The 17,812-nt window shown below is 46.5% G+C and overlaps 1 protein-coding gene across 1 annotated transcript in view; it reads right to left on the bottom strand.

Annotated features, from left to right (window-relative positions):
• The window catches only part of EML5 (EMAP like 5), a 1,994,219-nt gene that overhangs the window by 1,085,663 nt on the left and 890,744 nt on the right, over positions 1 to 17,812 (bottom strand). Inside the window, exons 11-12 of the mRNA XM_069208148.1 lie at positions 1,668 to 1,835; positions 1,268 to 1,374 (exon numbers count right to left, since the gene is read on the bottom strand). Of these exons, the coding sequence (XP_069064249.1) occupies positions 1,268 to 1,374; positions 1,668 to 1,835 (275 nt within the window). The remainder of the gene's footprint in view (positions 1 to 1,267; positions 1,375 to 1,667; positions 1,836 to 17,812) is intronic.

A 17,812-nucleotide genomic window follows, 5' to 3' on the forward strand; every position in this document is an offset into this window, starting at 1 on the left:
CAGACGGGGGCGAAGTGTCACTGAGAGGCCCAAGGACTTTGCTATAGCCTTTGAGTCCTTGAAGCTTTCAAGCGCTGAGTCTGCCTTTTCTCAGAAGAGACAAGTCCTGTTGAACAGCATGCCCATGAGGTTGGTCTGGACAACCCCCCAAAAGCCAGATGTTCTCAGCCAGGCATGGCACCTCAAGGCCACTGCCAGATCCAGATCTGAGACTGAAACTGTGGTACTCAATCCGAGCAGAGACTGGAGCCATCGGTGTAGAACCTGAAGGGGCCCTAAGGCGCTCTGGAGTAGTGGGCCCACTCGAATACGCAGCACATGGCCCCGTAAATGTCCTTTACTTGACTGGGGTCGCTCTGGCACCCGGCAATGGGGGGAGACATGGAATCGGACCTGGAAATGTCTCCACAGAACCATGCCTGGAACGCCACCTGACTGATGAGGTGGAGTCTAAGACTATTTCAACTTCATTTTCTTCTTTTTCCTCTTACCCGAGTGTCCCAAGGACATTAAGTGAGAGGAAGAGGACTTGGGGCTCCTGAAGTGGACCTTCTTCTCAATCGCGGCCAAGACCTGCTTGGAGTCGCGATAACTGGTGTCGAGTGCAGGGCTGCAAGCAGCTTTAGGGACTGCTCCCTCAAAGCATTCAGCACCATGGCCCACCATCTTGAGCACAACTTTGAGTCATGGTCGCGCTCGAGGCACCATAAGCACACCAAGTGTGGGTCCGTTACCGATATGGCTCACTGACAGGCACCCCACGGCTTAAACTCTACCTTTCTTGATGGCATTCTTGACACACTATGCAAAAGATATCAAATGTCAAAAAAGCCTGTCAAAAAGAGACAGAGGGGTGGCTCTTCTCCAGGTCAGCGCTAACTGTCTCTGAATGAAATAAACTGATGTCTGCGCACCTAGATGGCGCCTATATAGGTGGCCGCAACACCACATTTGGTGCCAATGATGCCGACAATGCCACCTGAAACTGAACGAAGCCTCTGAACGGTGCGCAGGGTTACTGCTCACGCAAAACTTACATATCCAGTCTGACGTCTGGGAAACTGAAAGGTAAAGAATCTGCAGCTATACATCTCTATAAGATATGTGTTGACAATTATCATCCAACAATATCCAATCTACAGTTTCTGCACACAACTCATGGGATCACATCTAACAAAATAAATGTTAGAAAAATCTAGGAGTCAGAATCTAGCCAATGTACTGAAACAAGAATGCAATGCAAAAACAAAACAAAAAATCTAATTACCTGGCGTCGATATGTGATCTGTGTCTCCTGCTCAATTTCAGAGTCCAGCTCTGGAACATCAGACTGATCCGAATCAGACTCATCACTGTTTGAGTCCGCCAAACTTTCTAAGATTAAGGAAAGCATAAAAAAATCATGCAGGTAGCATGTTGCTATATTTGTCATAACTGACAACATCTTAGATACCATTAGGTGATCGATCACTTTAAACTCATGGAAAAATATCCTACATTTAACAACACAACATAATAAGACTGATTTGTGTTTTATATTTACATACTTTCCGCTTTCACCATTTACTTTCATATCGGATCTTAGACAGCCAACTTTATGACAACGTTTTGAATGTGATCCTGATAAGCACAGCAATTGCCCCCCAACTCTCCCAAGAGTGACTCACCTTGCGGTGCTATATGAAGAGCATCCTTCAGTTTTCTGTCAGGAATGAATTTCCATTGGAAGACCGAATGATCAGCTCCACCAATAGAAATAATCCACTGATGATCATGCGACCACCGAACATTGGTCACATGCGCGGAATGGCCAAGATACTTTTTGTACTTTGCTCCTGAAAGAGAAGGGAAACTTTGTTGCATTTGGTGTAATACGTTTTCACTTTGAAACTCTGCATTTGGTGTCAACTTTTCTCACTTAGGTAAATGTAATACACTACTTCATAGAAAACTTCAGAAGGTTAATGAATAACTGCAGACCTGCCAACCTCTAAACATTTTTTGCCGTGTGAGAAAATGGGTGGATTCCAGTGGGACGGTCTTTGTTTTGGGCACTACTCTGGAGACACTTATACTTTCTCTCTCTCACCACAAAATAAGAAATCTAAAATCTTACCAGTATGCTAGAGATGCTCTTGGGTGTCCTTACACACCGTAATGGACTTCGCCTGTGTAGAGGCTCCAAACACCAGCTAGAAACCCACTCTATGCAGAGGATTCCAGCCTAATGTTTCACTTACCGTGCAATATCGGCTCCTCACTGGGTGACTGTGTGAAGGAGCTGATGTTGTATGACACATGGTGGTACCATATGTTTTAGCAGTTCTGTAAATGTAGCAGTGGTGTGAGGCAAACTAATTCACATCTGTTTCACCACACCAAAAGTAAAGCAAAATGGCCTACTTTGGAGACAACTACATATCAGCATAGCATTCCAGTGTAATGTAACTGGACCCACATTTTAGATCTAGGGTTCAGCGTTTTGGGAAATAGTAAGGAATGACAGCACTGTTCTTACAGAAAAAGGAAGGGTGTTCTTTGAGGATGCCATTGTCAGTTTTCTACCAGCAATTACTGTAAAGGTGGTAGAAGCATTCGCTGCCATATTTTCACCAGGAAAGTCAACATTTTGCAAGGTCTCACAGTTTTCCCTTTACTTTCAAGGAATACTATTTCCTGGCTAATTTTAACTCGGAAAACTGGGAAACTACTAAACATCTGGCATCTGGTACATGCTTTGTCTCTTAAAACAAAATAACAGATAAAGCTAAATGACATATCTGACCGTCTTGTAACACCACAGCAAAATGGCACAGAAAATGCAACAGTAAACTAAAAGTCATATACCACATGTATGCTCTGTGAATTTACACCACCCATAGGTGATTCTAAAACATGGCTTTAGGACTCTCGCCGCAGTTGTGTGTGGTTATGGCCTCGAAAGATATGTAGTGCCTAGATCCTGACCGGTCTAGATGCATTATGCGGCAAAGCTAGACCTACTCAATACTGAGGCTACTAGGGCCCTGTAATGAGAGGATGCATCAACTGTGGTAGTATTTCCCTATGACCAAAACTCACTTATGAATAGGAGTAATTTTTTCATAGGTTGGCCCAGAAGCACATAGGAAAATCAGTTATTGTTGTAATAAATATCACAAAACGGATTCAGAGGTAAACAAATATTTGTGATAATTATGCTGAAAAGATCACTTCAATGAAACTTTTTTTTTGCCTGAAATCCTGGACAGGAATTAATTTACTTTTGCCAGACACTCCCTCCCCCAACAGCAATAGTTAACTTTGAAGAGGTGTGATATATTTTTAAGAAGAAACAATAGGCCTGACCTGCACGCTGATCTCTGGCATGATGGTAAACAAGAGTTCCTTAGAGAACCCACGATATCTAGTACTGTGAGAAAGGAGAATAAACAGGAGCAGCAGGTAGGCATTACACTGTAACAGGTTTTGAACCTCATAGATGCCATATTGCTCAGCATTGAAGGTAAACAGAACTCTGGTATGAGGAAGGCCTCTGATGTCAGTCTATTCCCAGACAAGCTGACTCGTCTTACCACAGAATGAGACTTGGCCTTCAAAGCAGACACGGTTGGGTTTGTCATGATGTTTTGCAACTGTAATAGGATAACCCATGGGGAGGATTAAGAGCTCCACACACTGACATAGGGATCCTACGACTTGAACGACACACAAAGTAGATGTTACTTTAACAGTTTGCAGTAAAGAAAAAAGTACTGTTTTGGCTTTGGGAATTTTCTAGCAGTTGGGTTAAACATTGTCAGTAATCACTGGCTGGTGTCCACTACTGGAAAGAGCTTCCACCACTAACTCCTCTGAACACAGTATGACTTGGTACATATCAGAAGTAGGAGAACCTGCATCTACTTGGAAGAGGACTAAAGGCTGGACATGCTCTCCTTTGCACCCTTGAAAAGGAAGAGTATTTCAATGCAAAGTGCTCTCCTTTAGAATTAGGGATATAAAGGACACAAAAGATATCCTACCTGTAAAAAACAGCAACTCACTGAGAACTGGGACCTATGGTAGAACCGTGGCTTAGGATGGTGGTTGACACTGAGTTTGACATATATCTGTGCTTTGTACCCTTGAGGCTGTCCTTAAGGAAAGTAGGAAGAACTGGAGCATCCAAGAAAAGTTGGAAAACTCTGACCTCTAAAGGATCACCTGTTCAAGAAAAGGTAAAAACTCTGTTGGCAATACTTTCAGCCTCGTCCTCACTGAGTTTTTTCCCATCAAGAAAACAATCTTCACCATGAACTCACTAAAACAATATCCAGTCTTGTGTAGGCCTGCCTTAGTCACTGCACTAAATGTTGTCCTGATGGAGAATTAAATGGTCCATAATTTCTTGTATATCCAAAGGTGAAAGTTGAGAGCATAGAAAGGGTGACAAAGGTACACAGATAGCACAACTATCTTGGCAGCTAACCTTTCAAATCTGTCCAGCATGCTGCTAAAACCCAAGGCTCTAGTGGGACCCTGAATTTACTGTAATTGGCCCTGAGGAACCCTAAACAGCCACAGCAACCGGCGTTGCCCACTGAACCATTTTGACTTCCAGAACATATTATAAATCAGAAGATAAAAGTTTTGACCAGGGTGGACCACTGCATGTATACCACCTTTGCTCCAGTGAGGCTGGCTTGAAAAAGTGCATAATATGTCCGTCACTTGTGTCAGGTGACCTACACTGATACTCTGTGGGTTCTTGATGCTTTTTAGCATTTTAAGTTTCAAAATCATTCTTATGCTTCACTTGATCTGCGTTTAACCATTTTTCTGTCATTGTACTTATCAAATTTGTCTTTGGTGGATAAACTAGTTTAGAAATTGTATTGATTGTTTTGCTTATTTTAATGTTATTTTCATGCTGTTTACATATTTTATACATTTCTCTGAAAGACAAGCATGTTGCCTTCTACCACAGCTACCAGGCGAAAATGCTGGATTTCTCAGTGAATCTATTATACCAAACAAAGTACTGGTTTATTAACTTATTATGAGTTCACACCTTACTCTCCCTAGGTAATAATCTAGGATCTCGCAGTGGGGTTCATCACTGGGATAGGAATTCTACCCAGTAGCTACTTCATAACCTTAATGTGTTAAGAATTAATACTCTCTTCCCACACTTAAAAATGCATTTAATAGGCATTTTACCTTTTTGAATGGATCATTCCTAGTTTTCTGATCCAAGAAATGTTTTATTACATTTTCTGCCTTTACTTTTTTGGAACCTGGATATGGATCTGTCTGCTCTGTGAGGCCTTTCCATCGTGTAGATTAAGGTGAAGTGTCAAGAAAGTGGACTCTAAATGGCCAGTACAGCAATGAAGGCCACCCTGGAAACAGCTCTTTTAACCTAGGAAGAGGTTGGACAAGGAATGATTTTCACAGACAAGACTAAAGATACAGAACAGGAGCAAGGGGAGGTAAAGGAAGAAGTGCAGGACCATTAGGCGGCATTGAAGACTGACAAAAAGAATCCTCATCTTTACTGAGCACATCAACTCACAGTTTGTTTTCTTTTGAGTTGGAAGCTCACACGCTTATGTTTGAGGACAAGAAAGCTGAGAATTAGCTAAAATTGTGACCTTGGAGAAGAAAGCCTTACTGACTCATCAAAACAGTCAGAAAAGATTAGATCTGGAGTCTCACAAGGATGACACACAGATAGCTCATGGTGTAAATTAAACAGATGTGAATGAACCACGAAGAGTGGCAAAGATTGAACCCCACTTATTAAAAGATGTGGAACCAGGTTACATAATTGGTGGTGCCATAAAGTAGCATTGCTTACTAATGGGCATTGGTAATGCACTACGCAGAAGAGTATGCACTTATGCATGAGGAAGTAGAGAAGCACTAGAGGTCCATATAACTGGGATATGACCTCTAAGCATAGAGAGAGTTCTTACGTTAGATATGGTACTACACAAACTGTACACTCACATGAAAGGATTTTTTTTAAGGGTTTGAGGAGCTTTGGTCTGACTCCTGAGACATATTTCTGAAATTTCAGGGACACTCCGACAGATGCTCAGCAGTCATGAATGGATTTTCTGGATCACAGATTAAAGTCCAAAGGAGGCCAAAGAGAACACATATGATGAGTGGTATAATTTGATTGGGAAGGAAATGTCCTACAAAGGATTTTATAAAGTTTTTCCACCACCTGGCAGATCCTGATATTTTGAGATACAGACTAGCATATGTGACAGAACCAGAATGTTTAGGAAAGTACATGGAAGGGACACCAAGAGGAGGACCTAAAAAGACCCAAATTACAGACAATGGTGGCGAGGCTCACAACACTTCAAGAAAGCAGGAGGTTAGGCAACCAGGGGATAAGGCTCTATGACAACTTTTGGTGCTTTGGCTGCTAAATGCCAGACCAAAACATTTGAGACCCCTGGCACAGGAGAGCCACCACTCGTGGGTTTAACCCACTCGGAGCCGCGGTCACGCTGGTCTGGTCCTGGTCCACGGTTCCCGTGTGCCTGGGACAAGACCATCTCGTCCTGCACCCGGCCCACGGGGAAGCGCTAGCGCTTCCCCATTGGGCCTCCCTCCCACACCCCCCAGTCGGGGATCGAAGGAGAATCGCTTCCCCTTCCACCCCCAACCCCCCTCTCCCACCACCACCACCCCAGTGACATCTGATGACATCAGCTCGCAAATCGGCTTCCAGCGCGATCCTGGAAGAGAAATGCAAAAGCATTTCTCTTCCGACCAGGAGGTTGGGCGGGAGAGAAATGAAAGGAAAGGAAAGACCTTTCCTTTCATGTCTCTCGAAGCATTTCTGCTGCCCGATCGCGATGCGATCAGGCAGCAGAAATGCCCACTAGACACCAGGGAATTTTTAAAAATGTATTTTCAATAAAGGGAACGGCCCCATGGGCAAGGGTCGTTCCCTAGGGGGCCTTTTTTTTATGTGTGGGGAGCGACCTCTTAGGCAAGGGTCGTTCCCTGGGGGGCCAAATAATTTTAGGCCATTTCTTCCCCCCCCCCCGGGGGGCAGATCGGCCTAATATAATTAGGCTGAAACCACTAGACACTATACTTATGCATAAGGGGAGCGGACCCTTGGGCAAGGGCTGCTCCCCAGCAGGGGAAAAATAATTTTAGGCTTTTTCGCCCCCCCCGAAGGCAGATCGGCCTAACATAATTATGCAGAAACTTCTAGACACCAGGGATATATGTATTTTTTTATTAACTTTATGTTTTTTTGTATGGGAGCGACCCCATAGGCAAGGGTTGCTCCCACGGGGTCAAATTGTATTTAGCCCATTGCAGAAACCAATAGACACCAGGGATTGGTGGGTGTGTGTATGTGTGTGTTTTGTTTGGGGGGGGCAGCCCCTTGGGCAAGGGTCGCTCCCCATGGGGGCACATTACTGTTGGCCATATCTGGCATGCGTAGGGGCAGAACGGCCTATTTTTGGAAGGCCCCTGTGCCCCCAAGGGGGGCAGAAAGCCCACCAGAGACCAGGGAAGATTTTTTTTTTTAAATAAGAGGGTGGGGGTATGGCCATACCCCCACCCCAAATAAATGGGGCCAAAGTTGTTCTGCCAACCAGTGGGCAGATTGGGCCATTACCCGTTACCCACACCCCAGGGGGGCAGAAAGCCTATTAGATACCAGGGAATTAAAAAAAAAAAAAAAACTTTTGGGGTGGTGGCTACCAACCAGTATGGGCATGGTTATGCCCCCTCCAAAACTGAAGGGGGTAACAGTCTTTCAGCTCTCCCTCACACACTAAAATCAAGCAAGAGGACATTTGATTATTTTGGGTTTTGGTTTTACATTTGGGCCATGAGAGCTTGGTAACTCTCAAAATCGTCCCACTTGGAATGGTGAGGGCTGCACTTTTTTTTTACTTTGGGGCCCTGCCATGTAGAAAAATCCACAGGACCTAGACACATCTGAAAACTAAACATCTGGTTGATTCCAGAGTGGTGTGCTTCACATGCACCTGCACCAGTTTATTAGCCACAATGCCCTGCAAACCTCCAACTGTGCTGGAAATCACACATTTCCCACACATTTTTGTGATGGAACCTTACGGAATCTGCAGGAATCCACAAAATTCTTACCACCCAACATTGTCTCATCTGTACCGATAAAAATTCTGCTGCACTTGTCAGACTACATTTTTTTTTCCCAAACTGCCCTTATCGACTCGCTTTGGTTCCCCCTCAATTTCGACTCTTCCCTGTCACAGGCACTTGGCCCACCTACACAAGTGTGGTATCATTTTAACCGGGAGACTGAGGGGAATGGTGGGTGGTAGGGAATTTGACCCAGTGCGGTGATCCCACACAGAAATGTTGGAAAAGTGTGATTTTTTTTTAGCTAAATTTGAGGTTTGCTGAGGATTCTGGGTAAGAAAACATTGGGGGGATCCATGCAAGTCACACCTCCCTGGACTCCCTTGCGGTCTAGTTTTCAGAAATGTCTGGGTTTGGTAGGTTTCCTAGATGGCTGCTGAGCCCAAGACCAAAAACTCAGGAGCCCCCCTCCGCAAAAACAGGTAGTTTTGTGTTTGATAATTTTGTTGTGTCCAGATAGTGTTTTGGGCATTTCCTGTTGCGAGCACTAGGCCTACCCACACAAGTGTGGTACCATTTTTATTGGGAGACTTGGGGAGATACTGGGTGGAAGGAAATTTGTGGCTCCTCTCAGATTCCAGAACTTTCTGTCACCGAAATGAGAGCAAAAAGAGATTTTTTGGCCAAATTTTGAGGTTTGCAAAGGATTCTGGGTAACAGAACCTGGTGAGAGCCCCACAAGTCACCCCATCTTGGATTCCCCCAGGTGTCTAGATTTAAAAAATGCACAGGTTTGGTAGGTTTCCCTTGGTGCCGGCTGAGCTAGAGGCCAAAATCCACAGCAAGGCACTTTGCAAAAAACAGCTCTGTTTTCTTTGGGAAAATCTGATGTGTACATGTTGTGTTTTGGGGCATTTCACGTCGCGGGTGCTAGGCCTACCCACACAAGTGAGGTACCATTTTTATCGGGAGACTTAAGGGAACGCTGGGTGGAAGGAAATTTGTGGCTCTTCTCAGATTCCAGAACTTTCTGTCACCGAAATGTATGTAAAAAGTGTTTTTTTGGCCACATTTTGAGGTTTGCAAAGGATTCAGGGTAACAGAACCTGGTGAGAACCGCACAAGTCGCCCCATCTTGGATTCCCCTAGGTGTCTAGTTTTCAGAAATGTGCAGGTTTGGTAGGTTTCTCTAGGTGCCAGCTGAGCTAGAGGCCAAAATCCACAGCTAGGCACTTTGCAAAAAACAGCTCTGTTTTCGTTGGGAAAATGTGATGTGTTCACGTTGTGTGTTGGGGCTTTTCCTGTCGCGGGTGCTAGGCCTAGCCACACAAGTGAGGTACCATTTGTATCGGGAGACTTGGGGGAACACTGGGTGGAAGGACATTTGAAGCTCCTCTCAGATTCCAGAACTTTCTGTCACCAAAATGTGAGGAAAGTGTTTTGTGGGCCAAAGTTTGAGGTTTGCAAAGGATTCTGGGTAACATAACCTAGTGAGAGCCCCACAAGTCACCCCACCTTGGATTCCCCCAAGTGTCTACTTTCCAGAAATGCACAGTTTGGTAGGTTTCCTTAGGTGCCGGCTGAGCCAGAGGCCAAAATCTACAGCTAGGTACTTTGCAAAAAAACACGTCAGATTTCAATGTAAAAATGTGATTATTATTATTATTAATATTATTAGATATTTGTAGAGCGCATGGCTACCCGGAGGCCTCCCAGCACTAATGCAGGACCATTAAACAGATAAAGCTGACAAACTATAAATGAAAAAGAAAGGTCTTGAGCTTTTTACGAAAGTGAAGTTCTGAGTTTTCTGATCGAAGCTCCAGTGGTAAAGAATTCCATAGGTGGCCCTCCTTGAAGGCAAAAGACCTGCCTCCCCATCTTACTTTATTAAACCGAAGTGTATTGATCAAAGAAGCGGAGGAGGATCTACAGGGCTTGGTCGCCCCACTCACTGCTGCCGCTCCTGCCTGCCTTTGCCGCCTCCTGCCTGCAGATTCCTTCGCTCGCTCGCTGCTCCTGGGATTTCCCGCCGCTGCCTCCCTGCGGCCCCGCCCCCCTGTGATTCCATTCGCCGGACCGCTCCCGCCACCCAGCTGCTCCTCCCTCCCGGCTCCTTACTTATGACGCCCCCAGAGCGACCGCGCAGCGGACGCGCGCAGCGGGAGCTCCGACTGAGCGCCGAAGGTGCGCCAAAGGTAAGCCCGTCTGCGCCCGTCCGCGCCTGGACCGCGCCCAGCGCCAGACCCCCTGGTCCTCGCCCTCGCCAGCACACCCTGCACAGCTACGATGCCAGAACCCTCCACGCACTCAACGCCGGCCGAAACACCGCCTGCTACCGAGCCACCCCGAGACGCACCCACGGACCCTTCACCTGCCTGACCTGCCGCTTCACCAGCCTACGACCCAACACTGCACCTACTAAACCGAGCCCCAGCAACAAACACCTGAGGTGCATCCTGCTCAACACCCGCTCCGTTCACAGGCATGCCGTCGAACTCTGGAACCTCCTCGACTCGACAGCACCAGACATCGCCTTCCTGACAGAAACCTGGATGAACGCCTCCTCAGCACCCGACGTCGCCATCGCCGTCCCAGAAGGCTACAAAATCACCAGGAGGGACCGCGTCAACCAGACAGGAGGAGGCATCGCCATCATCCACAAGAACACCATCCGCATCACGACCAACTCTGATGACACCTTCACCTCCGCCGAACACCTCCACTTCCAGATACACACCAACCCCAAGACCACGCTCAGAGGCACCCTCATCTACAGACCACCGGGACCACGCACACAGTTCAGCGAAGACATCACAGACTTCGTCAGCCCCCACGCCATCAATTCCACCGACTACATCCTCCTGGGGGACCTCAACTTCCACCTGGAGGACGACAAGGACCGCAACACCACTGCTCTACTGGACAACCTGGCCAACCTCGGACTCAAGCAACTGGTAACCACCCCTACACACCACGCCGGCCACACGCTTGACCCAGTCTTCTCATCCAGCAAATATGTCACCTTCAGCCACTCCACCAATCTCCAGTGGACTGACCACAGCTGCGTCCACTTCAGCTTCAGTAAAACGACGACCCACCACCACCCTCAACAAACCCCCCGCAGGAGCTGGAACAAGATCACCGGCGACCAGCTCACCACCTTCCTCAGCCAGAACCCCCCCACCAGCTCAACGGACCCCAACGAAGCCGCCAACAACCTCACACAGTGGATCACCAACTGCGCAGACGCCCTCGCACCACTGAAGAAGAACCCCCCCAGCAGACGCAGCAGCAAGAAAGCCTCCTGGTTCACCGACGAGCTCATCACCTCCAAGAAGAACTGCCGCTCCCTGGAGAACACCTGGCGCACCAACCAGACCACAGACAACATGACGGCCCTCAAACACGCCACCCGCAAACACCACCAACTGATCCGCGCCACAAAGAAGACAGCCTTCAAGGAACGACTGGACAACAACACCCACAACAGCAAGGAACTCTTCAGCATCGTCAAAGAGCTCTCCAACCCCGACGCCGGAAACAATGACATCACTCCCTCGCAAGACCTCTGCGACTCCCTCGCAGCCTTCTTCCACGACAAGATCGCCAACATTCACAACAGCTTCGGCCCACCAACCACAAACCCCACCACCGAACCGATGCCCCCCACCGCCACCCTCCGCACCTGGACCCCAGTCAGCACCGAAGACACAACACGCACAATGAACACCATCCACTCCGGATCCCCTACGGACCCCTGCCCACACCACATCTTCAACACGGCTGACCACATCATCGCACCCCACCTCCGTGACATCGTCAACGCCTCCTTCAACACCGCCACCTTCCCGGAGTGCTGGAAACACGCCGAGATCAGTGCCCTGCTGAAGAAACCAACTGCAGACCCCTCCGACCTCAAGAACTACCGCCCCATCTCGCTCCTCCCGTTTCCTGCCAAAGTCATCGAGAAGACCGTCAACAGACAGCTAGCTGCCTTCCTCGAGACCAACGGATCCCTCGACCACTCGCAATCCGGCTTCCGAGCCAACCACAGCACGGAGACCGCCCTCATCGCAGCCACAGACGACATCAGATCCCTAATGGACAATGGGGAAACTGCGGCCCTCATCCTCCTGGACCTCTCCGCAGCGTTCGACACTGTCTGCCACCGCACCCTGGTACAGCGCCTGAACAACACCGGCATCCAGGGGAAGGCCCTGGAGTGGATCGCCTCATTCCTCGCCGGAAGAACCCAGAGAGTCCGCCTCCCCCCGTTCCGGTCAGCGGCCACCGAAGTCATCTGCGGAGTTCCACAAGGGTCATCGCTCAGCCCCACCCTCTTCAACGTCTATATGAGCCCCCTCGCAACCATCGCACGTCAACACAACCTCAAGATCATCACCTACGCCGACGACACCCAGCTGATCCTCTCCCTCACCAGCGACCCGGACGCCGCCAGAGCCAGCCTACACGAAGGGATGAAAGACGTCGCCGAATGGATGAAGAACAGCCGCCTGAAATTGAACTCAGACAAGACGGAGGTCCTCATCCTGGGATCATCACCATCCGCCTGGGACGACTCCTGGTGGCCCCCCGCCCTGGGAGCCACCCCCAAGCCAACGGACCACGCTCGCAACCTAGGCTTCATCCTGGACTCCTCCCTCTCGATGACCAGACAAGTCAACGCCGTCTCATCTTCATGCTTCAACACCCTGCGCATGCTTCGAAAGATCTTCCGGTGGATCCCCACCGAGACCAGGAAGACGGTCACCCAGGCCCTCGTCACCAGTCGGCTGGACTACGGGAACGCCCTCTACGCCGGCACCGCCGCCAAACTCCAGAAGAAACTCCAACGGATCCAGAACGCCTCAGCACGACTCATCCTGGACATCCCCCGACACAGCCACATCTCCGAACACCTGAGAGACCTGCACTGGCTCCCCGTCAACAAAAGAATCACGTTCCGACTCCTCACCCACGCACACAAGGCCCTCCACGACCTGGGCCCCAAGTTCCTCAACAGCCGCCTGACCTTCCACAAGCCCACCCGCCAGCTCCGCTCCGCCAGCCTCGCTCTCGCCACCGTCCCCCGCATCCGCAGAGCCACCGCCGGAGGAAGATCCTTCTCCTACCTGGCAGCCAAGACATGGAACTCCCTCCCCATCCACCTCCGGACAACGCAAGACCATCTCGCCTTCAGGAAGCAACTCAAGACCTGGCTGTTCGAGCAGTAGCGTTTCCCCCCCCCCCCCCAGCGCCTTGAGACCCTCCGGGTGAGCAGTGCGCTATACAAATGCCTTTGATTGATTGATTGATTAAGTGATCTCTGGGGGATGTAGGGAGTTATAATATGACTAAGAAAGGCCGGACCCCTATTGTGGAGTGCACGATGCACGTAACAGGCGGCTTTAAAGTTAATGCGCTGTTCAATAGGGAGCCAGTGAAGGGAACCCAGAGAAGATTTAGCCGAGTGGTGTCTTGGGGTGCCTGTTAAAAGGCAGGCAGCAGCATTTTGCACTACCTGTAGACTCTTTAGCACATAGGAAGGAGAACTGAAGAACAGAACATTTCCGTAGTCCAGGCGAGACAGTATCAGAGCCTGGACAATGAGCCTTTTGGCTATAAAGGGAAGAAATATGAAAATCTTCCTTCTGGTCCTCAGTAAGTAAAAACAAATAGCTGCCCATTTCTTCGAGTGGCATTCCATTGTGAGGCGAGAGTCCAGCCACAACCCTGGACTCTTTATATTATCTTTGGGCAAGGGAAGGTCATTTAGTCCAACTGAGGCATGGGGCCTCAGACATTAAAAATTTCCTACCAACATAACCTCAGTTTTTTCCTCATTTAACTTAAATTTGTTGTTCGCCATCCATATAGCAACATCGGATAAGCATGAAGAAAGAGTGGCAAAATCTGAGCAGGTCCCAGTAGAAAAGGAAAAAAACAATTGGGTGTCATCGGCATAAGATATAAGAGACAATCCATGGTCCACGTTGTGTCCATGTTGCATTTCCTATTGCGAGCATTAGGCCTACCCACGCAAGTGAGGTATCATTTTTATCAGGAGACTCGGGGAACACAGAATAGCAAAACAAGTGTTATCGCCCCTTGTCTTTCTCTACATTTTTTCCTTCCAAATGTAAGACAGTGTGTAAAAAAGACATCTATTTGAGAAATGCCCTATAATTCACATGCTAGTATGGGCAACCCGGAACTCAGAGATGTGCAAATAACCACTGCTTCTCAACACCTTATCTTTTGCACATTTTGGACATACAAAGGTTTTTTTGATACCTATTTTTCACTCCTTATATTTCAGCAAATGGATTGTTGTATACCCGGTATACCATGAAAACCCACTGCAAGGTGCAGCTCATTTACTGACTCTGGGTTCCTAGGGTTCTTGATGAACCTACAAGCCCTATATATTCCCGCAACCAGAAGAGTCCAGCAGACGTAACGGTATATTGCTTTAAAAAATCTGACATCGTAGGAAAAAGTTACAGAGTAAAACGTGGAGAAAAATGGCTGTTTTTTTTCACCTCAATTTCAATATCTTTTAATTTCAGCTGTTATTTTCTGTAGGAAACCCTTGTTGGATCTACACAAATTACCCCTTGCTGAATTCAGAATTTTGTCTACTTTTCAGAAATGTTTAGCTTATCGGGATCCAGCATTGGTTTCACACCCATTTATGTCACTAACTTGAAGGAGCCTGAAAGCAGAAAAAATAGTAAAAATGGGGTATGTCCCAGTAAAATTCCAAAATTGTGTTGAGAAATTGGGTTTTCTGATTCAAGATTTTAGCACTACAAACCCTTCGTTGATGCCATTTTCAGGGAAAAAAACACAAGCCTTCTTCTGCGGCCCTTTTTTCCCTTTAAAAAAACTACATTTTCGCTGTATTTTCGCGAATTTCTTGGTCTCCTTCAGGGAACCCACAAACTCTGGGTACCTCTAGAATCCCTAGGATGTTGGGAAAAAAGGATGCAAATTTGGCATGGGTAGCTTATGTGGACAAAAATTTATGAGGGCCTAAGCGCGAACTGTCCCAAATAGCCAAAAAAAGGCCTACAGTGATTAAAATTATATTTGCATGAGTTAGGTTGTAGGCAGCCTCTTTCGCTCACCAAATATGCACACTTTACATGGTAACCATGGGGCCAAGCAATAACAGTTACATCAGAGTATTGGCAGAGCACAACATCAAATAAGTGTAATCATACAAAAATTAAAATTGATAACATCATCCAAATTATGACTACAATATAGTGACAATGATGGTATGGGGGTGCTTTTAAGACATATTTCAGGTTATTTTGTTGGCCAGTCTGACACGTTTGTAGAATCATATTCTTTTTGGTGTGGACTCTTCTCAAGACTTCTATTTTTACAGAGAAATAACAGAGGCCTGGGTATATGTCTCAGGTAATACATAGATTGGGCAACCACCGACCCATTTCCTCCTCTGGTTCTTCCTTACATAGTGACTGCGAGTATGGTCTTGATTTCCACAAAAATATTTGGATTGTAACGCCAAGCTTTCAAGTCATACACTAATGTGGTTCCAGGCAATATCACTGCTATGTTTCTCTACATGTTTTGTACCTTTACATGGTTCTGTTGTGCTGGGTGCAGACATGAGGTTTAAGGTTTATTTCACCTCTGTAGAACAGTAATAATCCCTGTACATTAAGCTGTCAAAACACAAATATCAAATTTAGAAAAGTCAAAGGGTCTATTTGATTGTGATTATTAGTTTTAATCTAATTTGTGCCTCTTGAAGATTGTTTGGTTTTAATGTATCAAAAGAAAATGTGAGGCAGGCTGCTTGGCTTTTTTTTTTACATCAAACGCTTAAGAAATTACCCCTAAAATTCCTTTGACAAACCTTCTAAGGCGCCAAGGCATCCCCATGATCACCATAATCTGCACAACTATTATTGCAGTGTATTATAAACAACTGCCTTTTCTTATTAGTGCTCCAAGTCTCAATGAATCTATTTTATATGTTATGGTTTAGATATTTCAGATTAGTTTGTACATAGTTTAGGTTGTTTGGAAGTTAATTTAAAGGATGAAGAAATGTTACCAGGGCTTCTGTAAATGATGGTACTGAAACTAACTCATGCCATTACTTAGCTGTGCTGCCTTACAAACTATGTACTTTACAGAGTTTGCTCCTATAAGGCCTTTAGTGTTTTTTCAGGCTTTCACATCAGATTTGGCCAATACAATCTGAGATATAACTGATAACATTCAGAAATTCGTTTAACTGAAAACTGACCTTTTAGGAGTAGTGATTTTTCAATTCAACAACAGTGATCGATAGGCAAATATAAAAGTATTTGTAGTTTGGGGTAAATAGAAATCACGCAGTTCCACAGATACTCCACCAGTTACTATGAAAGTTTTTGAAGTTTAGGAGGTTTATCCAACTTCAATAAATACTGTAGCACCCGAAATGCCACTTTTGGATCTTATCATTCTAAATATACTGGTGCAAAGCCCTGTCAACTGGTGGTCAAATTGTTGGCCCCACCTCTGCCCTCAATTTTGGCAGTTGCTAAAATGTTAGAGGTGAGGTTTGACAACCTCTTATCATTCCAACTGCAAGTTTCCGAAGTGGCTGGAACTTGTTTTAGATTGCTTCTGCTTTGAAGAAATTTCTCTTTCTTTTTCTTCTGCCCGCGAAGCAGATGGTGGTCCATGCAGTCATTAAGGTTTGGCTATGCTGTTTTGTATCTGGGCCTTTCTGAATATCTGATCACTGGACTTCAGGTCGTTCAAAATATAGCCGCTTGGCTCTTTCTTATACTCCTTCGTCAGACACCTCTTTCTCCTCATTTGTGCTCACTGCACTGGCTGCCTATAAAGAAGAGTTCTTTACAAATCATTAATTTTGGCATGCGTATCGCAGCGAGACGCTTTAGTTATTAGAAAAGGGCTCGGAGCCCTGTCAATGTCACGTCAGTGTGTTTGATTGGTTCGTGGGCTTGCCTAGTAAAATCTGCTTGCTTTCATTAGTGGAAGGCATGCACACGTCATGCCTTTTCCGGTGGTTAGCCCTCCTCGAGCGCAGCAACCAAGTACAGAAAATATGCGAGGCTCGCTGTTTTTTGTCGGATCGTGGACTACGTTTTCTCTATTTTCCTAGCGCGATTTCGCTTGTCAGAAGTCGAGCGCTTACACAGTTCATTTCACTTTTTTACGTACATAAAAGCACTTTTGCCGATAGATGAAAAGTCGGGTTAGGAGTTTACAATGCAATCAGCTCTAACATGAGCAAACTCGAGACCCGTTGCATTGCAAATGCTTGTTTGGCTTGCTGTCGGTATTTGACAAGTACACTTTTCTCTGGCAAGAGTTCTGCGTTCCTCTCAGTCATCTCTTGCTTAATTCCGACAGTCAGACAGGTCATAAGTGGTAGTCGCCCCTTCTAGTATTTGCCCGCATAGGCATGGAATAAGCTTTGTGTAGTAAACTCGGAGACCATTTTTAGAAAGATGCTTAAAACCCGGTTATTTGATTTTGCATAATTGTTTTTCTCGGCACTATTAGCCTTCAGCGCCATGGCCCAATTGGGAGCATCTGTGTGCTTTACAAACTGATTCATTCATTCAGCGGAATGAATCAATACAGCTCCGAGCTGCCTTGAGAGTGGGTACTTAATCCCTGAAGTAATTAGCATTTTACCAAATTACACTTTGGCAAA

Source organism: Pleurodeles waltl, chromosome 9 (genome assembly GCF_031143425.1).
Source record: "Pleurodeles waltl isolate 20211129_DDA chromosome 9, aPleWal1.hap1.20221129, whole genome shotgun sequence".
In the NCBI taxonomy this organism is placed as follows: domain Eukaryota; kingdom Metazoa; phylum Chordata; class Amphibia; order Caudata; family Salamandridae; genus Pleurodeles; species Pleurodeles waltl.